The sequence below is a fragment of the Capricornis sumatraensis genome, chromosome 1 (assembly GCF_032405125.1).
Source record: "Capricornis sumatraensis isolate serow.1 chromosome 1, serow.2, whole genome shotgun sequence".
Classification (NCBI taxonomy): domain Eukaryota; kingdom Metazoa; phylum Chordata; class Mammalia; order Artiodactyla; family Bovidae; genus Capricornis; species Capricornis sumatraensis.
Window position 1 is genome coordinate 18,637,002 of NC_091069.1, and position 19,852 is coordinate 18,656,853.

Sequence of the window (19,852 nt, forward strand, 5' to 3'; positions counted from 1 at the left end):
TGTGAGTGCAGGGTCCTGGGGTCTAGGTATCCTCCATGCCATCTGGGGTGGGGCATGGACTCCCGGTAGTTGGCCCCCTTAGCCCCCGTTGTTCTTACCCTAAGTGGACCGGGGCCAGGTCTCCCAAAGCAGCCACCAGGCCCTGTGCAGCCCTGGGTCTGTCCCAGCAGTGGCCAGCCACGTGATCCGCCCATGGGGCTGGGCTGTGCAGCAGGAGTCCAGCAAGCCTGTGTACTGATTTGCATCTTCACCTCCCTCCCCCCCCCCCCCCCCGGAAAATTCCTGCTGCTGCGAGGGTGGCTCTGTATGTGGCAGGTGTCACTGGGGCCTCAACAAGCCGGCTGGTTCCTTCCTTCCTCCTCCTGGGTTTCCCTCCTCCCTCCTTCCTGCCTCATCACAGGGCAGGGTGCCAGGCCTTTGGGATGGGAAACAGGAACTGAGAAGTGGAAGATCAAGACATGGCCAGATAGCGGTCCTCTCTCTGAGCTGCCCTTGGAAAAGCCCGGAGTCAATGGTGGAGCTAGGCAAGCCTGCCACCTACCTTCAGGCCCCGCCTACTCCTCCTCGGCTCTTGGAAGATTCTAGAACCCCAGTCTGGTTACACCTGTGGTCTGGGCAGGTGTGCCCCTGCACCTGGATGAGCTTAGAGGAAGGGGCTTAAAACGAAGCCCAGGGAGCAGGGTGCAAGAGCGACGATTTGCCAGTGTTAGGAAAGGTGCATGTAGAAGCTTGCTAAGCTCCCCTGGCCACTCTGGAACTCTGGACGCCCAGCTGTCAGCACACGGGGTTGGGGGCGCAATTCTGGAAGCTTGCTCCTTAGCTTGCAGAACAAAGTCTTACTTTGTGCTCCTTGTAGGCACATGGGGCCCGGAAACAAAACGACATGTCCAGTCCCCCCTGCCCCGTTTGTGTTACCAGCATGGCATTTGTGTGGCTTGCTCCTGTGCCCCCAGGCTGACCTCACTCCCAGCCTCCCCTGCTGCTTTTTCTGCATGGCCAGGCCTGCGGTGCCGGGTCCACACCTGTTCCCCACCCCGCTTCCTGCAGGGGTGTGCTGGCACCTTCTGGGATAAGGTCCCTTCTGTTTGTGAGCAGAGCACTGTGGGAGGTGTTGGGGGGCCCGGGCCAGGCCCTCCCCCTGCCCTTCATCTGTCTGGGAACAGGGCACCAGGGCCAGGTGCCTTTCTTTGCTTCTGGTGGATTGTAGCTCTCTTTCCAAAATTTGCCTTTCGCTTTTAGCTCCTCAGATCTCCCAGAACCCACCCCCCAGTAAAAATCAGGATGGGGAGCACTTTTATAAATCTGGGTTCACATCATCTGTTTCCGTTTCTCTGCATTAGTGATTCTGATAAGGCCTGTGTTGGGGGCTGGCTTTCCAGGGAGAGGGTCCATGGGGAGCCTGTGGATACTCGGTCCTTCAGCCTTACATGCCTCAGGGCTCTTTGTTATCCCGGGTCTTTGTACGTGGTCTGTGTTCTCCACTTCATGGCTTCAGTTGCGTGACCCAGTTGGCATCAGTCATCCTAACGAGTCTAGACTTGGATCCTAGGAGGGCACTATTGTGTGTGAGGTTACCCCCCCCCCCCAAGTTGGGCATTTGTGGCTCCTTCCCATTTTTTCTCACTAACATCTACACCCTTAAATCTAGATCGCTGAACACAGTCTAATTTTGTCTATCTAAAAATTATTTTTATGGTATTATATTGCACATTTACTTTCGCAAATTGCTTCTTTAATATTTCTGTGAATTTTCATTTGTGTTCTGTGTGGGCAAAGTTTGCTCGTTTCCATCACTGTGTAGCATTCTGTTATATGTATATACGACAGTTCATCCGTTTTCCCATTGATAGGCGTTTGGTTTTGCCCAGTCTTCAGCTCCTTGGAAGCGTGCCACGAACATCTTTGTACGTATCTTCCGATGCAGATATTCACATACTATGAGTAACTTTGATTTTATTAGGCAACACCAAAGTTCGACCTTCTAGTTTGTCTTCATGCACACGTTGCACACAGCTGTGATCCAGCTTGGCTATTTATTTGATCTTTATTCTTCATGACACCTGCTGTTCTCCTAGCCTCTGCTTTATTCCCAGGAGGAGGGCAATCCATTATTGCTCTCGCTTTAAATCGAGCCTGCAGGCCACAGTGCATTTCTGTTTCTCCCAAAAGGCTTCTGGAAATATTTGACACTGTCATTAATGTTCTCTGTGACTTCAGAAGTCAGGTCAAACATGCGATGAGGCAAAGCCACCATCTCGATGTCGGTGCAACCCTTTCTTGGCAAAGCTGTCCTTAGGGCACAGGTCTGCGCATTGTTTTGTTTTGCTATTTGGTCTTCTGTCCTTCAAATCTGTCATTTCCTCTCCAGTTGGTCCTTCTTGAAAGGACTGAGGGGACAGGAGATGGGTCAGGCTTGGATCAAGGCCTGAATGGGGAGGCCTGTGGTCTGCTGTCCTCTGGGGCAGCATCTCTGGTTTCCAACAATAGGCCAGGCCATCGCCACCCTTGCTGGCTCCAGTTGGTGACCTTAGGGAGCTGGGGATGAAGCTGGCCCTCCAGGTCAGGGCAGGAGCAGCAGGGCTCCTGACGGTGCTGGAGAAACGTTTCTGTGGATCCGCAGGTCAGGGGTCAGCAGAGTTTATCTGCAAAGGGCCAGATAGTAAATATTTCAGGCTTTTCAGCCCCAGAGGCAAAATTGAGGAAACTGTGTACATGCTTAGATAATGAGAGATAAAATAAATTTCCACAACATTTTTTTATCAATAAAAATCAAAATATAATAATGATGATGAAGTATAGTTCTTTTGGTTTTGTTGCTGTTCAGCCTCTAAGTCGTGTCCGACTCTTTGTGACCCCATGAACTGCAGCATGCCAGACTCCCTTGTCCTTCACTATCTCCTGGAGTTTACTCAGGTTCATGACCATTGAGTCGGTGATGCTATCTAATCATCTCATTCTCTGCCATCCTCTTCTCTTTTTGCCTTCAGTCTTTCCCAGCATCAGAGTCTTTTTCCAGTGAATCGGTTCTTCGCATCAGGTGGCCAAGGTATTGGAGCTTCAGCTTCAACATCAGCCCTTCCCATGAATATTCAGGGTTGATTTGCTTTAGGATTGACTAGTTTGATCTCTTTGCTGTCCAAGGGATGCTTAAGGGTCTTCTTCAGCGCCGCAGTTTGAAAGCATCAGTTCTTCAGTGCTCAGCCTTCTTTAGGGTGTTTTGGTAATGCAGGTCTACTAATGAGAAGAGTGGAATTCCTTCTGGGAGGATGACATTTTTTTCTCTCACTTTTTTTTTTTCTTACTCATTTATTTAATTGAAGTATAGTTGATGTATGAACCTTTCTTTTAACGGGGGTTCAAAGTTAGTATCCTGCACCACCCCATCGTCACATAGATTGGACAGGTCCTTGGCTCATAGCCACCTGTAAACAGACTGAGGGGCGGACATGCCTGTCGATCCCGGATGCCTGAGGCTTGCTTCAGACAGCCTTGAGGTGTGGTCCCACAGTCCAGCATCAGGACGAGGGTGCCTTTGTGCCAGAATGGAGGTCCCCATAGAGCCCTGGGAGCAGGCATGTCCCATGGTGATGTTGGTGCTACGCTCACTGGGGGAAGAGGGCATGGGCCCCTAAGTGCTCCCAGTGTTTTATGGGGCAGCCCTGGAGGGTGGCACACAGAGGCGTCCGCAGAGAAGAGGAGAAGCATCAAGGGCAGCCTGCTTAGAAATGGTCTCTGGTCCACGACCGGAACTCCAGAGAAAAGGGAGCGAGGCTGAGGAGTTGACTCTGTAATTTTACTCTAAATATTCGTCTGTGGCTGGTGGCTGCCATCCTGGACAGCACGGGTCTGAAAAGAAGTGTGTGCGTCCTCCCGGGAAGATGTCCTTTCCCACGTTGCACACAGCCCTGGACCAGCCGTGGACTCAGAGGAGAGCTGCTTCTATGAATGAATAAGAACCGTGGCTATTAATACAACAGTTTAGGGGATCAAAAGAGAGGCCTTAAAAGTGCTTGTGGACAGTTGTTTATTTTCCTCTGAAATATCTGAGACACATCCCCACAGCCTTGTTTATGTGATAAATTTACTCTGAAATTTGCTTTATAAACTAAAGGTCAGCTGTGGTCCGGCTCCTCAGAATTAATGATCTTTGGCCAGACGTAGGCTGTTGCATGATGCCTGCTTAGGGCTGTATTGTCTATTATATTTTTGCTTGTTTATAGTTTTTACATGCAAATTCTGGTTGTAATTACAGCTTTTTTTTCCTCTTTTCCTGAGCTCGCATAGATTTTAGAGAGGGTAGGGTGTGGGTGAGGGTGTGATCTGGTTAGAAATCTCAGCCCAATTGGTAGAAGCTTTTGGTTCCTTGAAACTCTCAAATTTTTATTATTTTTGTTCTAAGATTCCTGTGCTGTTTTCATATGTAAACAACAGAGGCTTTTTCCAGCACTCAAGTCTTCATCACTTGAACTTCTGACCAAGTTCAACCTTAATTATCTGTAAATATGCACCATAATGAGGGGTGTGTTTTTGAGTGGGGCGGTGATTGCATTTCCCTCTTGTAATTTTAATTAAAAATTACCTCTACCGCCCACCTCACCTTTACTTCCAGGCTCTTCCTAACAGACTGGAAAGGCAGCTGTTACTGCTTATCTGCTCTTTTCTGAGTTCAGGAAACAGCATGACCCTTTAATGACAAGGTGAGGATTCCATGGGGCGGTATATTTTCATAAGACTTTGAATGATCAGGGAGGGGTGTGTCCCACAGTACAACCTGGGAGGAGAATGTCAGAGTTTAACCTTGTGATAAAGTGTGTTTGCTCTGCTGTCAGCCTTCCACACTGAAGTTCCCATTTTTCTCAGTGTGATCGAGCCAAAGCCTTCGTGGACAGATTACTCTCTCGGAGGACCAGCAGCTGGAGAGTTGAAGCCTGGTTGAGAGTAGATCTCGGTGGCCACTCGCAGACCTTTCCAGCGTGTCTGCTGCCCTGCCTCGAGCTTCCCACTGTGGGACCCAGCCGGTCCCCCACCTTTGGGTGGGCTTTCCCTGAATCCACTCCCCTGCCTGCCCAGATCCATGTTCTCACTGAGTCCGCATGACCTTCCCTCCCCTCTGCCCTCTGCCAAGAAGACTTCAGTGGCTGCTCTTTGTCTGTCCTTAGAAGAGAACATTAAAGAAACAGTAAAATTAGTTTTATTTATATTTACTTAACCTACTATGTCCAAAACAGCATCACTTTAAGGTGTGCCATGAGCCACATTTCTGTGCTCAGCAGACACTTGGGCCTGGTAGGTACCCTACGAGACAGCATCCATATTGAGGCAGAGCTGGTCAAGTAGAAAAACAGGTCAAGCTCAACCCTGGACCGCTGGCTGTGGTCACAGTTAATTTGTGTTTATTTCAGGCATAGAGTTGCTAGATTATAAGCTCCATGAAGGCAGGGGCAGGTCCTGTTTTGCGCACCATCGTATCTGTATAATGTAGCTCATATTTAGCTCGTGGTAGGTACTCAGTAAATCTTCAGTTCAGTTGCTCAGTCACATCCGACTCTTTGCGACCCCTCGGACTGCAGCACGCCAGGCCTCCCTGTCCATCATCAACTCCTGGACCTTGCTCAAACTCATGTTCATTGAGTTGGTGATTCCATCCAACATTTCATCCTCTGTCGTCCCCTTCACCTCCCACCTTCAATCTTTCCCAGCATCAGGGTCTTTTCCAATGAGTCAGTTCTTAAGCACAGTACTCGGTAGGAGAAGCTGTGAGGAGCACCCAGATGACCCATCCAAGAAGACTTTGAGGAGGAAGAGGTACCTCTAAACCAAGCAAGCCAGATTCAGCGTGGAAGCTGAGGGTCACGAGGAGGAAGGGAAAGTGTTCTGGGCGGTGGAGGGAGGAGGTGTACAGTATTTGGAAGCCAAGAGAAGGTAGCAGGTTGATGGGAGGAGCCTCATTAGTTCATTGTAACGGAAGTTCAGGGTGCAGGTTCATCAAGCTTTGCTGAAGAGCTGAGAGGTTGTCCTAGGACCTCCTGGGCAGGGAGCGGTCCCTCGGACTCTTGTGAGTTTCTCTCTTCTGGGCAGAATGTTTTCAACCTTCACACCTTCTACCACACAGGAGGGGCTTAATATGAATACTGGCTGACTTACAGTGTTTCAATATAGTCTGACCAGGCTGCTGTTGATGTCTTCTGCTGTCTGTGGGAAGCTTTAGAAAGAGGAGCAGGTTTTATTATTTGAAGGCAAGTCAGACTCTTTACACACTTTTCTACACAGCGCAGTGGTAAAGAATCCACCTGCCAAGGCAGGAGACACAAGTTCCTTCCCTGGGTGGGGAAGACTCCCTGGAGGAGGGCATGGCAACCCACTCCAGTATTCTTACTTGGAGAATCCCAGGGACAGAGGAGCCTGGCAGGCTACAGTACTTGGGGTTGCAAAGAGCTGGACACAACTAAGCACGTAGGCACAACAGATTCTCTTCTAGTGATTCCAAAGTCTTGGCAGGACCAAATTCTCTCGAGACGCTAGGTGAGATGTTAAGTAGAACAGATGTGCTTTCCAGTAGTAGCCCCTTGTGGAGATTGGGCCCTTCCGGAGCTTTTGATGCCTGTATTGAACTTGTGTCTTTGTATGTGAGAGCTGTGTTCTCTGACACATCATTGTCCAAGCTTCAGGAAGTAGAGTTTCTGACACAGCCCTGAGCAAACCCTGTCTTCTTGCTGGCCCTGGGGACCTTGGGAATTGGTGCATGCGTGGGCAGTAAAAATTGATGAGATTTTGTGAGAAAGATAGTTCAGTAGTGATTTTCATGGGTTATTGGCTGTTTCCAAATCTCTTTTTATATCTCAAGGGAAAGTCAGGAATGGATTAGAGATGACCTCCTAGGAAAATAAAAGCTAATTCTCTATAATTATGTTTACTGCCTTATATTAGTCCCTACCTACTCTTTCCTACAGAATATTGGAAAACAATGCTTTTTTATTGCATCCTTTCCTTGTATTTAACCACTCTGTCAAATATCTGGTGCCTTGGGATCATTTTTCTGTGTAAAATTGTCAGCAGCAGTCACATCTGTTTTTAGCGTCCAGCAGAAGATCGTCATTGCTGCATTAGAACTAGGACTTACGAAGCAGGTATTGGAAAGGGCTTCCCCAGTGGCTCAGTGGTAAAGAATCCACTTGCCAAGCAGGAGATGTGGGCTCAGTCCCTGGATCAGGAAGACCCCCTGGAGAAAGGAATGGCTACCCACTCCAGTATTCGTGCCTGAAGAATCCTATGGACAGAGGAGCCTGGTGGGCTACAGTTCATGGGGTCTCAATAGTCAGGCACAACTGAGCAACTGAGCTCACGTTGAAAATGGATTCAAGAGGAGATTCAGGAAAGCCAGACGTCCAGAATCTGTCTCTCTGGGCAGAGGTGTGCTCTGTGTAAGATGATCCGTCATTGTACTTTTTTGATCAAACTCAAAATGAGTAACAAGTACTGTTATTGATTATCTATTATATACCAGATATTAGGCTGGCTATTTCCCTGCAGGTGTGTGTTTAGTCCTCACGAAAGTCCTGTGTTTGGTGTCCCTGTCCCAGTTTACAAATGCTTTTTCTCTCCTATCACAACAAAAACTGGCACCCCTTGCTCTTCTGTAGAGTTCTGTTGGGATAAAAGGACATTTTACCCCTGTGTCTTTTGTGATTTAAACTCCAGGTATGATTAGTCATTGAACAAATATTAGTTGAGCCCTTACTATGTGCTAGGTATCGTAAGAGCTGTATATTCCTATGGTGTAGTGGTTGGTCCAGGCCCTGGCAGGCTGGCACATCCCCGGGCCTGGCTGGTTCATAGGGATAAACTGAGGGTTGGTGGAAGTTGGTCCAGGTTGACTCGCTACACTGCAGGAGGCCAGTATCCAGGGGGCACAGCGATCAGAGACAACTCGGGCGTGGCAAGGCCCGAGTGGGTGGGTGGCTTTTTGGGACCACCTGCCTCCCCACCGCACTGAGCCCTGGTCCCAGGGAGGTGGCCCCAGACCAGCCTCCTCGTGGCTCTCGTGTGGCTGTTCTCTGTAGCTGTGATCTAAGCTCAAGCGTGTGTTAATGAGTATATTCTCTGTATTTTAGGCCTTGGACGTGGACCGGATGGTTCTCTACAAAATGAAGAAATCCGTGAAAGCAATAAATATCTCTGGGCTGGGTGAGTATGCACTCTTTTCTAGTTTTCTTTATGGACACTTTTGCATTCGCAGTCCAGATATCATAATGTTAATTACCATGAGTGAATAATCAACGAGACTTCTTTTTCTGGGTGTGCAAATTAGAGAGGTGAGCTGGGATGTGTCATTCTTAGGCACATGTGTGTTTCTTGTCCTCTGAAGTGCATTTGAGTTTGCCATGATCACCCTGTGTGAACAGCTTTGTCAGACTGGTTCGGGGTGGACTCGCTTTGTGCTGTTTGTTAATTACGCCAGATGCCCTTTCCATTTTCTCTCTTACCTGTCTTGTCTGGAAAGAAAATAAATAAAAAAGCATAATCAACTAATTTGATTGTAGTAATATTTGATCTAGACTTCATTATATGTTAAAAACAAAAAAACATGGAACTTTTGACCTGAAAATGACGGGTTGCACGTATGTGGCAGGTCTGCTCCCTGCACAAGACCTTACAAATGATAGAAAGTGTTTTTTAAGTCATTAAGTGACTGTGAAGTTTGACTCAGAAAGAAGAAGATGGCAGCTGCGGGGGACCAGCAGTTGTGAGGAATCCTGAAGAGATTGGAGCAGGGCTGATGGTGGGCAGAGAGAAGGGCTGGCTGGTGGGAGACAAACACCGCTGCTGAGGGAGGCAGGTGCCCCGGGGGTGCCTACAGGCGGTGGCCTGGGAGGGGAGGGGGCCGGGCTGCGCCCCCGGGAGCACCATGTTGTGCCCCTCACCGTCGTGACCCCTCCCTTCAGGGAAGACGGTGACTGGAGCACAGGGCAGGGAGTGCTGCTGGTGGTGTGGTGTCAGGAGGAGGCTGTGAGACCTTCTGGAAGCGCAGGTCCCACGTGACACCCCCATCCCCCAGCTCAAGTGCAAATGATCCTCTGGGTCCCACGTGACACCCCTGTCCCCCAGCTCAAATATAGGTGATCTTCGCGGGTCCCATGTAACAGCCCTGTCACCCAGCTCAAATGCAGGTGACCCTCATGGGTCCCATGTAACAGCCCCATCCCCCAGCTCAAATGCAGATGACCCTCATGGGTCCCATGTAACAGCCCCATCCCTCAGCTCAAATGCAGGTGACCCTTGCACAATGCTGGTTTGAACTGTGTAGGTCCACCTACACAGGGATATTTTTTCAGTAGCAAATTCAAATAAGGTCCATGGTTGGTTGAATCTGAGGATATGGAGGAACCGTGGATATAGAGGGCTGGCTATAAATTATACCCTGATTAATTCCTGCCTTATTCAAGAGTCACCTGTAAAACAGACTCAGAAAACAAACTTAAGGTTACCAGAGGGGGCAGATGGGGGAAAGAGACAGGGAGTTCGGGATGGACATGTACACACTGCCATAAAGATGTTAAGAAAGAGTCCCCTGTCATGTGAGCACAGCTCTATTAGCTGCTCTGTCTCTCCTCCAGGGAGGGCTGTGCAGACCAAGACAGTGAAGAATAGTAGATTTCAGCTACAAAGATGATACTGCAGTTGAGAACAGCCAAGTATATTTAGGATCAGATTTAACAAAAGATACATAAGAAACTGACACTGAAAACTACAAAACGCTGCTGACAGAAACTAGAGAAGACCTAAATAAATGAAGAGGTATATGGTGTGTGTGGGGGTTGGAAGACAATATTGCTAAGATGTCATTGCTTCCCAAATTGATGTTACTATTCAACACAATCCTAATCAAAACGTCAGCAGGGGAACTGACAAGCTGATTCTAAAATTTAACAAATGCTGCCAAAACAGCCGAATATCTACATGGGAGCAAGGGAGCCATGACCCTCTCCCATCCCTTACACAAAATATTAATTTGAAATGGATCATAGATTTAAGTATAAAAGCTAAACCTACAAAACTTCTTGAAGAACACAGGAGGATATCTTTGCACCCTGGAGTAGGCAAAAGTTTCTTGTGTAGGGCAAAGAAAGCTATAAACAAAGAAGAAAAAAAATGGATAGACTTCATCAAAATGAAAATCTGACTTTCTCAGATAGTATCAAGAATTGCCTAACAGTTGACGAGAAGCTGAAAATCTCATACTTGAAGAAACAGATTTAATAAGGCAATCAAAGCAAGACTTTTCAGTAAGAATGAATGATTTGGATTATTCAAGGGGCTAGGGAGGTTATTAAATTATTGAAATGGGCAAGTACTAGTGAAAAAGAACCAGTAAAAGGCTTGGAGATTTTTTTTTTAAGCAGCTTGTTGAAATGAAAACTAAAATTTGATAAATGGCAAGCTGCACACATAGGAAGACGGAATTAGTGGGGCCCCATGTTATGTGAACACAAGGAGGTGAACAGATGGACACTGTGAAATAAAAATTAAGAGCCAATGAGAATAGATTCAAAAGAGTCAATATTAGCATCCACCTAAAAGGAGCTCTGAAAGAGGGAAAAGAGAGTAGAAAGGGGGGATTTTTTTTTAATTGGTAGCTGGAAAAAAGTCCCTGGAACTAAAGAAAGATTTCAGATCTCAGATTTAGAGAGTCCACTAAATTCTCAGGGAAACAAGTTTTATATAAATGTGTGTGTACTAATATCCACCCATACATATATGTGTGTACTAATATCTCAAGACTTGTCCTCCTGTTGTGACATCAAGGATAAAGAGAAAATTAAAAATTTACCGAGATAGGGAGAAAAGCTTATCCATAAGAGAAAATATTTGTTGAGGAAAATAGGCTAAAAATGAGTGTTGCAGAGTTTTGACTTTATAGATATTTCTCCTCCCTTTATTTTGCATACTTTATATGTTGTAATTATATTGATGTTAAGATGATTAGACAGGTGTTAATTGTTTATGACAAGTGCCAAATGAATGTGAAATAAGTTTAGGAAAGCCAAGAAGAGCTGGGAGTCAGGTTCCCCACTGAGCTGGTCCCCCACTAAACTGGAAAGCTTTTTGGGCCCGGAGTTTGTGGCACGGGGCTGCTGTGCCCTGGAGCAAGCACTTAGCGCCTTTTAGCCCTGGCTTCCTTGTTTCTAAAATAGTGCGTTTAGGTTTGGATGCAGATCAGTGGTTCTCAGCCGGAGTGATTTGCCACCATCAACACAACGCACACACACTGACAACTGAAGGATGTGTGTGTGTGTGTGTGTGTGTTTTGTGCATGCACACTCGCTACTGGTGCCTAATGTTAGAGGCCAGGGATGCTGCTGAAGGTCTTGTGACACACAGGACAGCCCCCAGCAAAGAATCATCTGGTCCCAAATGTCAGTAATGCAAGCTTGAGAAACCCCCGTCTAGATCCTCACAGTCCTCTACAGCTCTCTTTTAAAATCTATTTTATTGAAGTGTAGTTGATTAACAATGTTGTGTTAAATCCAGTGCAGCAAAGTGATTCAGGTATACATATATACACGTTCTTTTCCATGTTTTTTTCCATTATGGTTTATCACAGGATAGTGAATGTAGTTTTCCCTGTGCTATACATAGTGGGACCTTGTTGTTTCTCCTCGACAGCTTTTTAAAAACAAGCAACAAAAGAAAACAAAACCACCACCATGCTTAGCTTGCCAATATGTAGATGTTACCTGATTACCTGACAACCGCTGATTTTATGAAAGAAGGAAGTGGAGTTTTCAGTGACTAACACCTCACTGGAAGTAAACACGTCAGGAAATTTTTATTAATTTTTTTTTCCTATTAAAAGTACATGTCAGAGACCAGAGCATAAAGCTTCCTTCCTCCACTTACTAGAGCCCTGACGTTTGCTGAAACAAGGGTTTTTCAATACCCAAAAAGGTGGTCACCCCCCAAAAAAGCATTTTTCCTGGTTAAAGTGGGGGGCAGACAGAATAATGATCGTCTTATGCTTTTGAACGTTTCTTTGTACCTTGGTGTTCTATACCTTTACGCTCATCTTTGCAACACGTGGTCCTTGTTTTACAAAGAGGATGCTGAGGGCAAAGGTTACAGGTGTTCTCTAGATGTTTCTGGAGCTCAGCCTCCTGCTGGCAGGGCTGTGATCAGTGGCCCCTCTGCTGTGAGGCTGCCACTGATGACCCTGGCAGGCTATCTTCCAGACATCAAGAAACCACTAAGAGATGGATGTCAATTTTTTTGACAAACAGCAGATTGCAAAAAGTATCTTAAGAGATTTTTAAAAATTGTGTTCACTGATAAACATTTAAGTTAATCATTTAAAGCTTGTGTAAAAGGGATATTTCATAGTCTGATCAGGTTCAAAAATGAACTTGAAGTCCTGCATTGAGAAGTTGTTCTAATCAGAAATAACATGAAGTCACGTGGACATGTCTGCGTGGCCGCTGCCCGCCTCGAGGAAGGACTTTCCGTGGCTCTCGAGGCCAGCCTGGGGCCCAGCAGGGCAGCTGAACAGCAGATGAGCATTAGGAGGGGAAGGTGTGTGCACTTCGGCGTCTGGAAGCTACCTGTATGAATTGAACACCACTGGTGGCTGATCCGCCTTTCTGACCTGTACTGCGGAACACATGCCTTAAACCTCATGACCTGCCCCGACCCAGAGTCGTTTTCTGAAACACGACTCGGTGATGTCGCTTCCGTGCTCACAACTCTGCAGTGTTTCTTGGTTGTCCACATTGATGTTTGTGAAGTTCCAAAGCTTGAGAGAAATGAGGAAGGACATGCTTCTGTGGACTCCAAACATTTTAGGGAAATTGGACCAAAGCACAGGTGACAGGTTTCTCTTCCTGCGAAACTAGCCAAAAAGGGTAACATGCTAGAGTGGATTGTGAGGGGGAACTGGTCTTAACCTTTTCCAAATTCATTTGCCTATGAAACTGCCTCTGCCTCCCTGAACCTGCCCCCACCTCAAGCCTCAGCCCAGTCAATAGGGCAGGAGACCAGACGTGATCCCAGCTCCTGGCATCCTCTGGACCCTGGATACTTGTGCAGAGTTCCTCCCACCTCTCTGCACCCTTCTTTGGGCACATGCAACTCGCTGTGTGCCCCAGGTGCCACACTTTGTGACCTCTTTCCTCGGCACACGCTCTTCCATCTGCTTGAAATGGCATTTTGCCACTTGGTCGGAAGGGAAACTGAGGCTTCAGGAGGTTGAGGCATATGCCTGGAATTTTGACACGGTGTTCTGGGCACCAGCCTGTTCTTTCTGAAGCACTGCACAGAGCAGGCTGATCTTCAGCCTGACCTTGCCGGGGGAGGGGACCTCTATTTTTGTCGCCTTTTACCCATCTTTACATCATGCCAAGTTTGAGTTATTATAAGGCTGTGAGTCTGATTTTTTTTTTTTTTTTTTAAGCCAGAGTACTGATCCTGGAATCTTTATTTCAGAGCAAGTGTTGTCTCCTTCAAAACAGTCACCCGAGGAAACCCTGTACCTTCTCATGTGAGCTGCTGACATAGTTCACAGCATTTTGGATCTCTTCTCATTTTCTTGATTATATTTAGTGGGGGGATTTAAGGATAGATTAAACCGTTTTAGAACTAGATGTCAGAAGTAAGCCAGGCAGATTCAGTAAGGGTTTGAGCTGCTGGCGATGATTCGGTTAGGAGTGTTGTAACTACCGTCCTTCTGGCTCTGAAGACAGTTCCAGGAGGAGTCACCATAGTGGTTTGATCATCCTTGTTGTTCAGTTGCTAAGCCCTGTCCAACTCTTTGGGACCCCATGAACTGCAGCACGCCAGGCTTCCCTGTCTCCTGGAGTCTGCTCAAATTAATGTCCATTGAGTTGATGATGTCATCCAAACATCTCATCCTCTGTCATCCTCTTCTCCTCCTGCCCTCAATCTTTCCCAGCATCAGGGTCTTTTCCAGCGAGCTGGCTCTTTGCATCAGGTGGCCAAAGTATTGGAACTTCAGCATCTATCCTTCCAATGAATATTCAGAGTTGATTTCCTTAGGCAGGTAGGAAGAATGCTCATTTTATGCACTATTAGAAGAACAGTGAAGATAATTTAGTATTTATGCCTCACACTGCCGTATGCTTTTTCCTGTCTCATGTTCCTTAATTTATGTACCAGAGGGACTTCTCTGCCAGGTTTCACGGTTGGTGGTGGGTTGGCCCCATCCGACCTGAGGGCTCTCCCAGGCTGGCCGGTGCCTCCTGCTGCAGGAGCGTGTCACCTCCATGTCTGTGCCCCGAGTGGTCCTGCTCCTGGTCTGTGCACACACTCTCCTGTCCCAGGCCTGCCCAGCCTTCCCCATCCAGCCAGGACCTGACACGGTACTGGCCTCCTTTCACTCTCTTGTACTAGTGTCCCGTGGCTGCTGTAATTACCACAGGGTGCCTTAAAATGACAATGATTTATCTTCCAGCTCTGGAGATCAGGAGTCCAAGCTGATCTCACCAGGCTGAAATCACGGTGTGAGCTGGCTTCCTTCCTGGAGGCAGGGAGGTTTCCCTACCCTTTCCGGCTTCTAGAGGCCCCTATGTTCCTCTGCTCGTGTCCTCCTTCCATCTTCAGAGCCAGCCACGGCTGGTGCAGGCTTTCTCATGCTCCATCACTGTCTTCCTCTGCCCGGGGCTGCCATAACAGTGCCACCGGCTGTGGGGCTTAAATGTCAGACATTTGTCTCACAATTCTGGAGCCTGGAAGGCCAAGGTCAGGGCACCGGTGTGCTCATGTTCTCGTGAAGGCTCCCTTCCTGGTTTGTAGACGGTCATCTCCGCACGTGGTAAAGAGAGAGATGGAGAGTGTAGGTGTGTTAGAGCTGGTGGGCTCTCTGGTGTCTCTTTTTATTAGTGTAAGGACACTAATCCCATTTTGAGGCCCTGTCCCCCTAATCACATCTAAACCTAATCACTTCCCAAAGGACTGGCCCCTGAGTATCATCAAACTGGGGATTCTGGCTTTGGGGGTTGGGGAGTGGCTCACGGCTCAGTCCCCAGCAACACTGCCTCTTCCCTCGTCCCGTGATTACGTCGGGGGAGCCCACCGGGATGATCCCAGATAAGCTTCCCTGCTCAGCTGAGCTGATTAACAACTCGAATTCCATCTGCAACCTCAGATGGCAGCACACCCCACCATCCCCACTCCAGGGATTAGGAGGTGGATGTCTTTGTTGGGGAGGAGACAGCATTCTGCTGACCACACTTCCCCTCTGAATTTTGAGTTTTGAGGTCAAAACTGAAAGAGACTAATATGCAGACTCTGTTCACTCTTTAAATCTTGCTCTTTATTGTTCCCTAAGAGTTTTATGTCTCTTGATCTTTGCCCTGCGATTAGATGACAAACCCTGAGGTCCTTCACCCATTCTGAGAGGCAGTGTGGTTTAATGGGTATCAGAATACCAAAGGCCAAGTGGGTGGTGCTGCTCAGAAAGTTACTGGGAGTGTCGTTTACTATTCTGAGCCTCAGTTGCTGCACTTGTAAAATGAGAACGTTAATATTTCATAGGCCTGAGATAACACGGAAAAGTGAGAGACGTGATTCTGGACATACACGGTGAGCCAGGTGCAAATGTACTTCTTGTGTGTTCCTTGCAGTGGCCAGCATGGAGGCTGGCAGATACACAGTACGTGCTGGTAACACTCATTTGTATATTGTTATGTTTCTCCTGTAGGTTCTTACACTGTCCTCTTAGTGCAGGAGAGATAAACTTATAATCCTACTTTTCTAAAATCCTTTTTAAAACTTGGAGTATAGTTGCTTTACATCCCATATCAGTTTCTGCTGTACAGCAGAGTAATTGGGAAATTCAGATCAACAGATTGCTTCCTTGAAATGAACGTGGGTTTAATTAATAAGGGTTTCCCAGGTGGCTCAGGTGATAAAGAATCTGCCCACCATGTGGGAGACCTGGGTCGTATGTATACAGATAGCCCCTCTTTTTTGGATTTCCTTCCCATTTAGGTCACTGCAGAGCACCGAGTAGAGTTTAAGCTTGCAGTTTTAGCTGTAAACAGGATTTATATAGATTTTTGTATGTAGAAGGGGAGGCAGTCGAGATGTCTCGGAGCAACCAGCTGTGCTATTTACAGCCTGTGAGCAAAGAATGGTTTTTAGCACCTGAGTGCATATCTACCCAGTAACCTCAGGATTGTCTCTTGGCCTGCAAAAGCTTTTAATATTTCTCTCTGGCTTTTAGGAAAAGTTTGCCAGCCCTTGTCTCAGAGCAGTGGTTCTGACATGTGAGAGCACCCCAGAACCCCTTGCAGGTCTTGTTAAAGCCTAGGCTGCTGGTCTCTGCCTTCAGGAGTTTCTGGCTCAGTCAGTCCAGGGTGGGGCCTGAGTATTTTCCACATGAATGAGTTCCCAGGTGATGCTGAAGCTGCTGGTCTTGAGAATACACCCCACCCCCACCTTAAACATTGGACCATGTCCCCGTATATGCAAAACAATAATTTTCTTGCACAATAACAAGTATATTATGTTTGCTCCCAGTTTCCAAAAGGATAACAACACAGCTAGAGGTATTTTCTAGATTGTCTTGTGTACAGGTTTACAAAAGCAGTTACTGTGATGATTTGTTGAGAAACTGTTTCCACAGTAATCTTTCCCACCTAAAATAGACTGCTGTCTGACCTCTTAAAAAAAAAACAGTTCATATTTATTCTAATCCTTTCTTAGTCTAGACTTTTTGCAATCTCTTTCTCAGCTCTTAGGTGCTTTTTTCCCCCCCTGGGAAGTTGACGCCAACATTTTTCAGCTGTTTGACATATCAGTGGGTGGAAAATTCATCTTTATCGAAAAGGAAGCAACAGAAGATTTTCATTTTCACTTCTCTAGAATTCCTCTAGCTTAAAAGCTTGATGGAGCTATTTTTACCGAGAGTGAGATATTCCTTCTTTACCCTTAGTCTGAACATCCTAGAGAAATTGGCACATTCTTGAAATGAAGAATACAAAGAGAGAAATGCTAGTTTTTCTTCAGACCCTTATCATCTACTACCTACAAAAGAAAATGAGGGTTCAACTTTGTTTCTCTCTGTTATTTGCAATGCTAAAAAGAATGTGGCTGTTAACACAGAGGATTATTTTTATTGCCATATCATAATTAGGATAGAACAATTCAAAAATATATGTAATTATTTAGGAAGTGAAATGGAACGTGCATTAAGCAGGTACTATATCTGGCATGATTTTCCACTTGTTACATGAGAAAATAAGTTATAATCCTCAGTGTTTGTTAAGAATAAGGTTAAACTGGTATTTTGTTACTTTGTTGTGGCATTGAGAACTGGAGCATGGAGTTTTTAGAAAGAAATTTGGCCATGTGTATCAAGAAAAAAGGGAAGCACTGACTCATTGGAAAAGACCCTGATACTGCGAAAGATTGAAGGCAAAAGGAGAGAAGGGAGGCAGAAGATGAGATGGTTAGATAGCATCAGTGAGTCAGTGAACGTGAGTTTGCACAAACTCCAGGAGATAGTGAAGGACAGGGAAGTCTGGTGTGCCGCAGTCCATGCAGTCGCAAAGAGTCAGATGCAACTTCATGACTGAACAACAGCTACATCAAGAAAAATAAAATCATTTTTGGGGAAAGGCACAAAGATGCTACTTGCATTATCTATCAACGTGAAAACCTGAAAGCCTCCTATAACTGTCAGAATATAGCTCCTAAAAAAAAAAAAAAGAAAAGAATATAGCTCCTTGATGGAATCATGGTTATATAGCAACATGAAGACGGAGAAGGCAATGGCACCCCACTCCAGTACTCTTGCCTGGAAAATCCCATGGACAGAGGAGCCTGGTAGGCTGCAGTCCATGGGGTCACTAAGAGTTGGACACGACTGAGCGGCTTCACTTTCACTTTTCACTTTCATGCATTGGAGAAGGAAATGGCATCCCACTCCAGTGTTCTTGCCTGGAGAATCCCAGGGACAGGGGAGCCTGGTGGGCTGCCGTCTCTGGGGTCGCACAGAGTCGGACATGACTGGAGTGACTTAGCAGTAGTAGCAGCAACATGAAGAAAAATGCTTATGGTGAAACTTTCAGACAATAAAACTGAGGCTACAAAATATGTGTATACCATTATCTGTGATTTGAAAAAGAATAGATTGTAACACATGATAAAGTGAAGAAAGTACATCTGTTGAAGTACTTTTATAAATTTAAGAATGGAAGCAATTATAATAATAATCTGACACTCATATATATAAAGTGTCATTTATAGGCCAAACCCTCTTCCAAATAAATACATTGAGTCCTCACACTGTGAGTTAGGTACCATCATAACTCCATTGTAGACGAGGTCCCTGAGCCGAAGAGGGGTGACTGACCGGGGCTGTGCTGCTGGCACTTAGAGGAGCTGAGATTCAAAACCAGGTCTGCTTCCCAGTCTCTCCTGTGACCATGGCAACCTGGAGACACTGCCTGGGGCACAGGGGAGATGGGGTGATGGGGTGCCGGGGGGAAACGCTGGGCAGTAATGCCGTGGGGGCATCCTAGACCTCATCTGGCTGAGCTGGAGCGGCTCTGATGAAAAACCTCCCGGTAATCTGGTTGGTCACACATTCACTGTGAATCTGTACGTGACCGGCGTGCCAGAGGTGAACACAAGTGACCTTTGGGAAGTGTGCAGGTAGTGGCCCCACCGTTGAGTTGTTAGAGCAGCTCTCTAAGAGGAGACCCACATGAGAGTGGGAACCCCGTGGTGGTAGGGGGGGACGTGGGAAGGACCTGGGATGTCTTCACTTGCAGGGGCGTGGAGGGGAGCAGAGCGTGCATCTGAAGGCTTTCTTGGAATGAGGAAGTGAGAGGATTCCCTGCCCCTCTGCGGTAGTTTCAAGATCGCAGGTTTTGACTCAGGTCTGAGGGAGAAGTTAGCTTGGGGGGTCAGCCCCGGCCAAGGTGAGCTGGTTGTTGAAAGGGCTCCAGCAGAGAGAGGACTGGCAGGTGGCCCGGTGTCTCTAGGGCAGTTTAAGAGGGAGCTGGAGTCGTGTACTTGAAGACCTTGAGGTGTCTTCCAGGGGCAAGGCTCTGAGCTCCTAGTTGTCTCTTCTCTGCTGGCTAAGAACAGTGACTGGAATTTAGACGGCTAATTTGTGGAATCCCAGCAACTGTGATCAACATATTAATCATGGAAGGATAGCACGTCTGAAGGAAGACTGAGATCTGTGACTTAATGTCCCAAGTATTAACATGAATCATGTGTGGTTTGTACATAATAAGGTATGATCACACATAAGTAAATATATGAAATTAAAAGACGCTTACTCCTTGGAAGAAAAGTTATGACCAACCTAGATATCATATTGAAATGCGGAGACATTGTTTTGCCAACAAAGGTCCATCTAGTCAAGGCTATGGTTTTTCCAGTGGTCATGTATGGATGTGAGAGTTGGACTGTGAAGACAGCTGAGCACCAAAGAATTGATGCTTTTGAACTGTGGTGTTGGAGAAGACTCTTGAGAGTCCCTTGGACTGCAAGGAGATCCAACCAGTCCATTCTGAAGGACCGGTCCATTTCTTTGGAGGGAATGATGCTGAAGCTGAAACTCCAGTACTTTGACCACCTCATGCGAAGAGTTGACTCATTGGAAAAGACTCTGATGCTGGGAGGGATTGGAGGCAGGAGGAGAAGGGGATGACAGAGGATGAGATGGCTGGATGGCATCACTGACTCAATGGATGTGAGTCTGAGTGAACTCCAGGAGTTGGTGATAGACAGGGAGGCCTGGCGTGCTGTGATTCATGGGGTCGCAAAGAATCAGACACGACTGAGCGACTGAACTGAACTGACTGAACATGGTCATATTTTGGGGGTA

The 19,852-nt window shown here is 46.8% G+C and overlaps 1 protein-coding gene across 1 annotated transcript in view; it reads left to right on the plus strand.

Moving 5' to 3' along the window:
- Positions 1 to 19,852, plus strand: part of ASAP2 (ArfGAP with SH3 domain, ankyrin repeat and PH domain 2) — a 157,732-nt gene that overhangs the window by 39,275 nt on the left and 98,605 nt on the right. Inside the window, exon 2 of the mRNA XM_068983251.1 lies at positions 8,112 to 8,184. Coding sequence (XP_068839352.1) covers positions 8,112 to 8,184 — 73 coding nt within the window. The remainder of the gene's footprint in view (positions 1 to 8,111; positions 8,185 to 19,852) is intronic.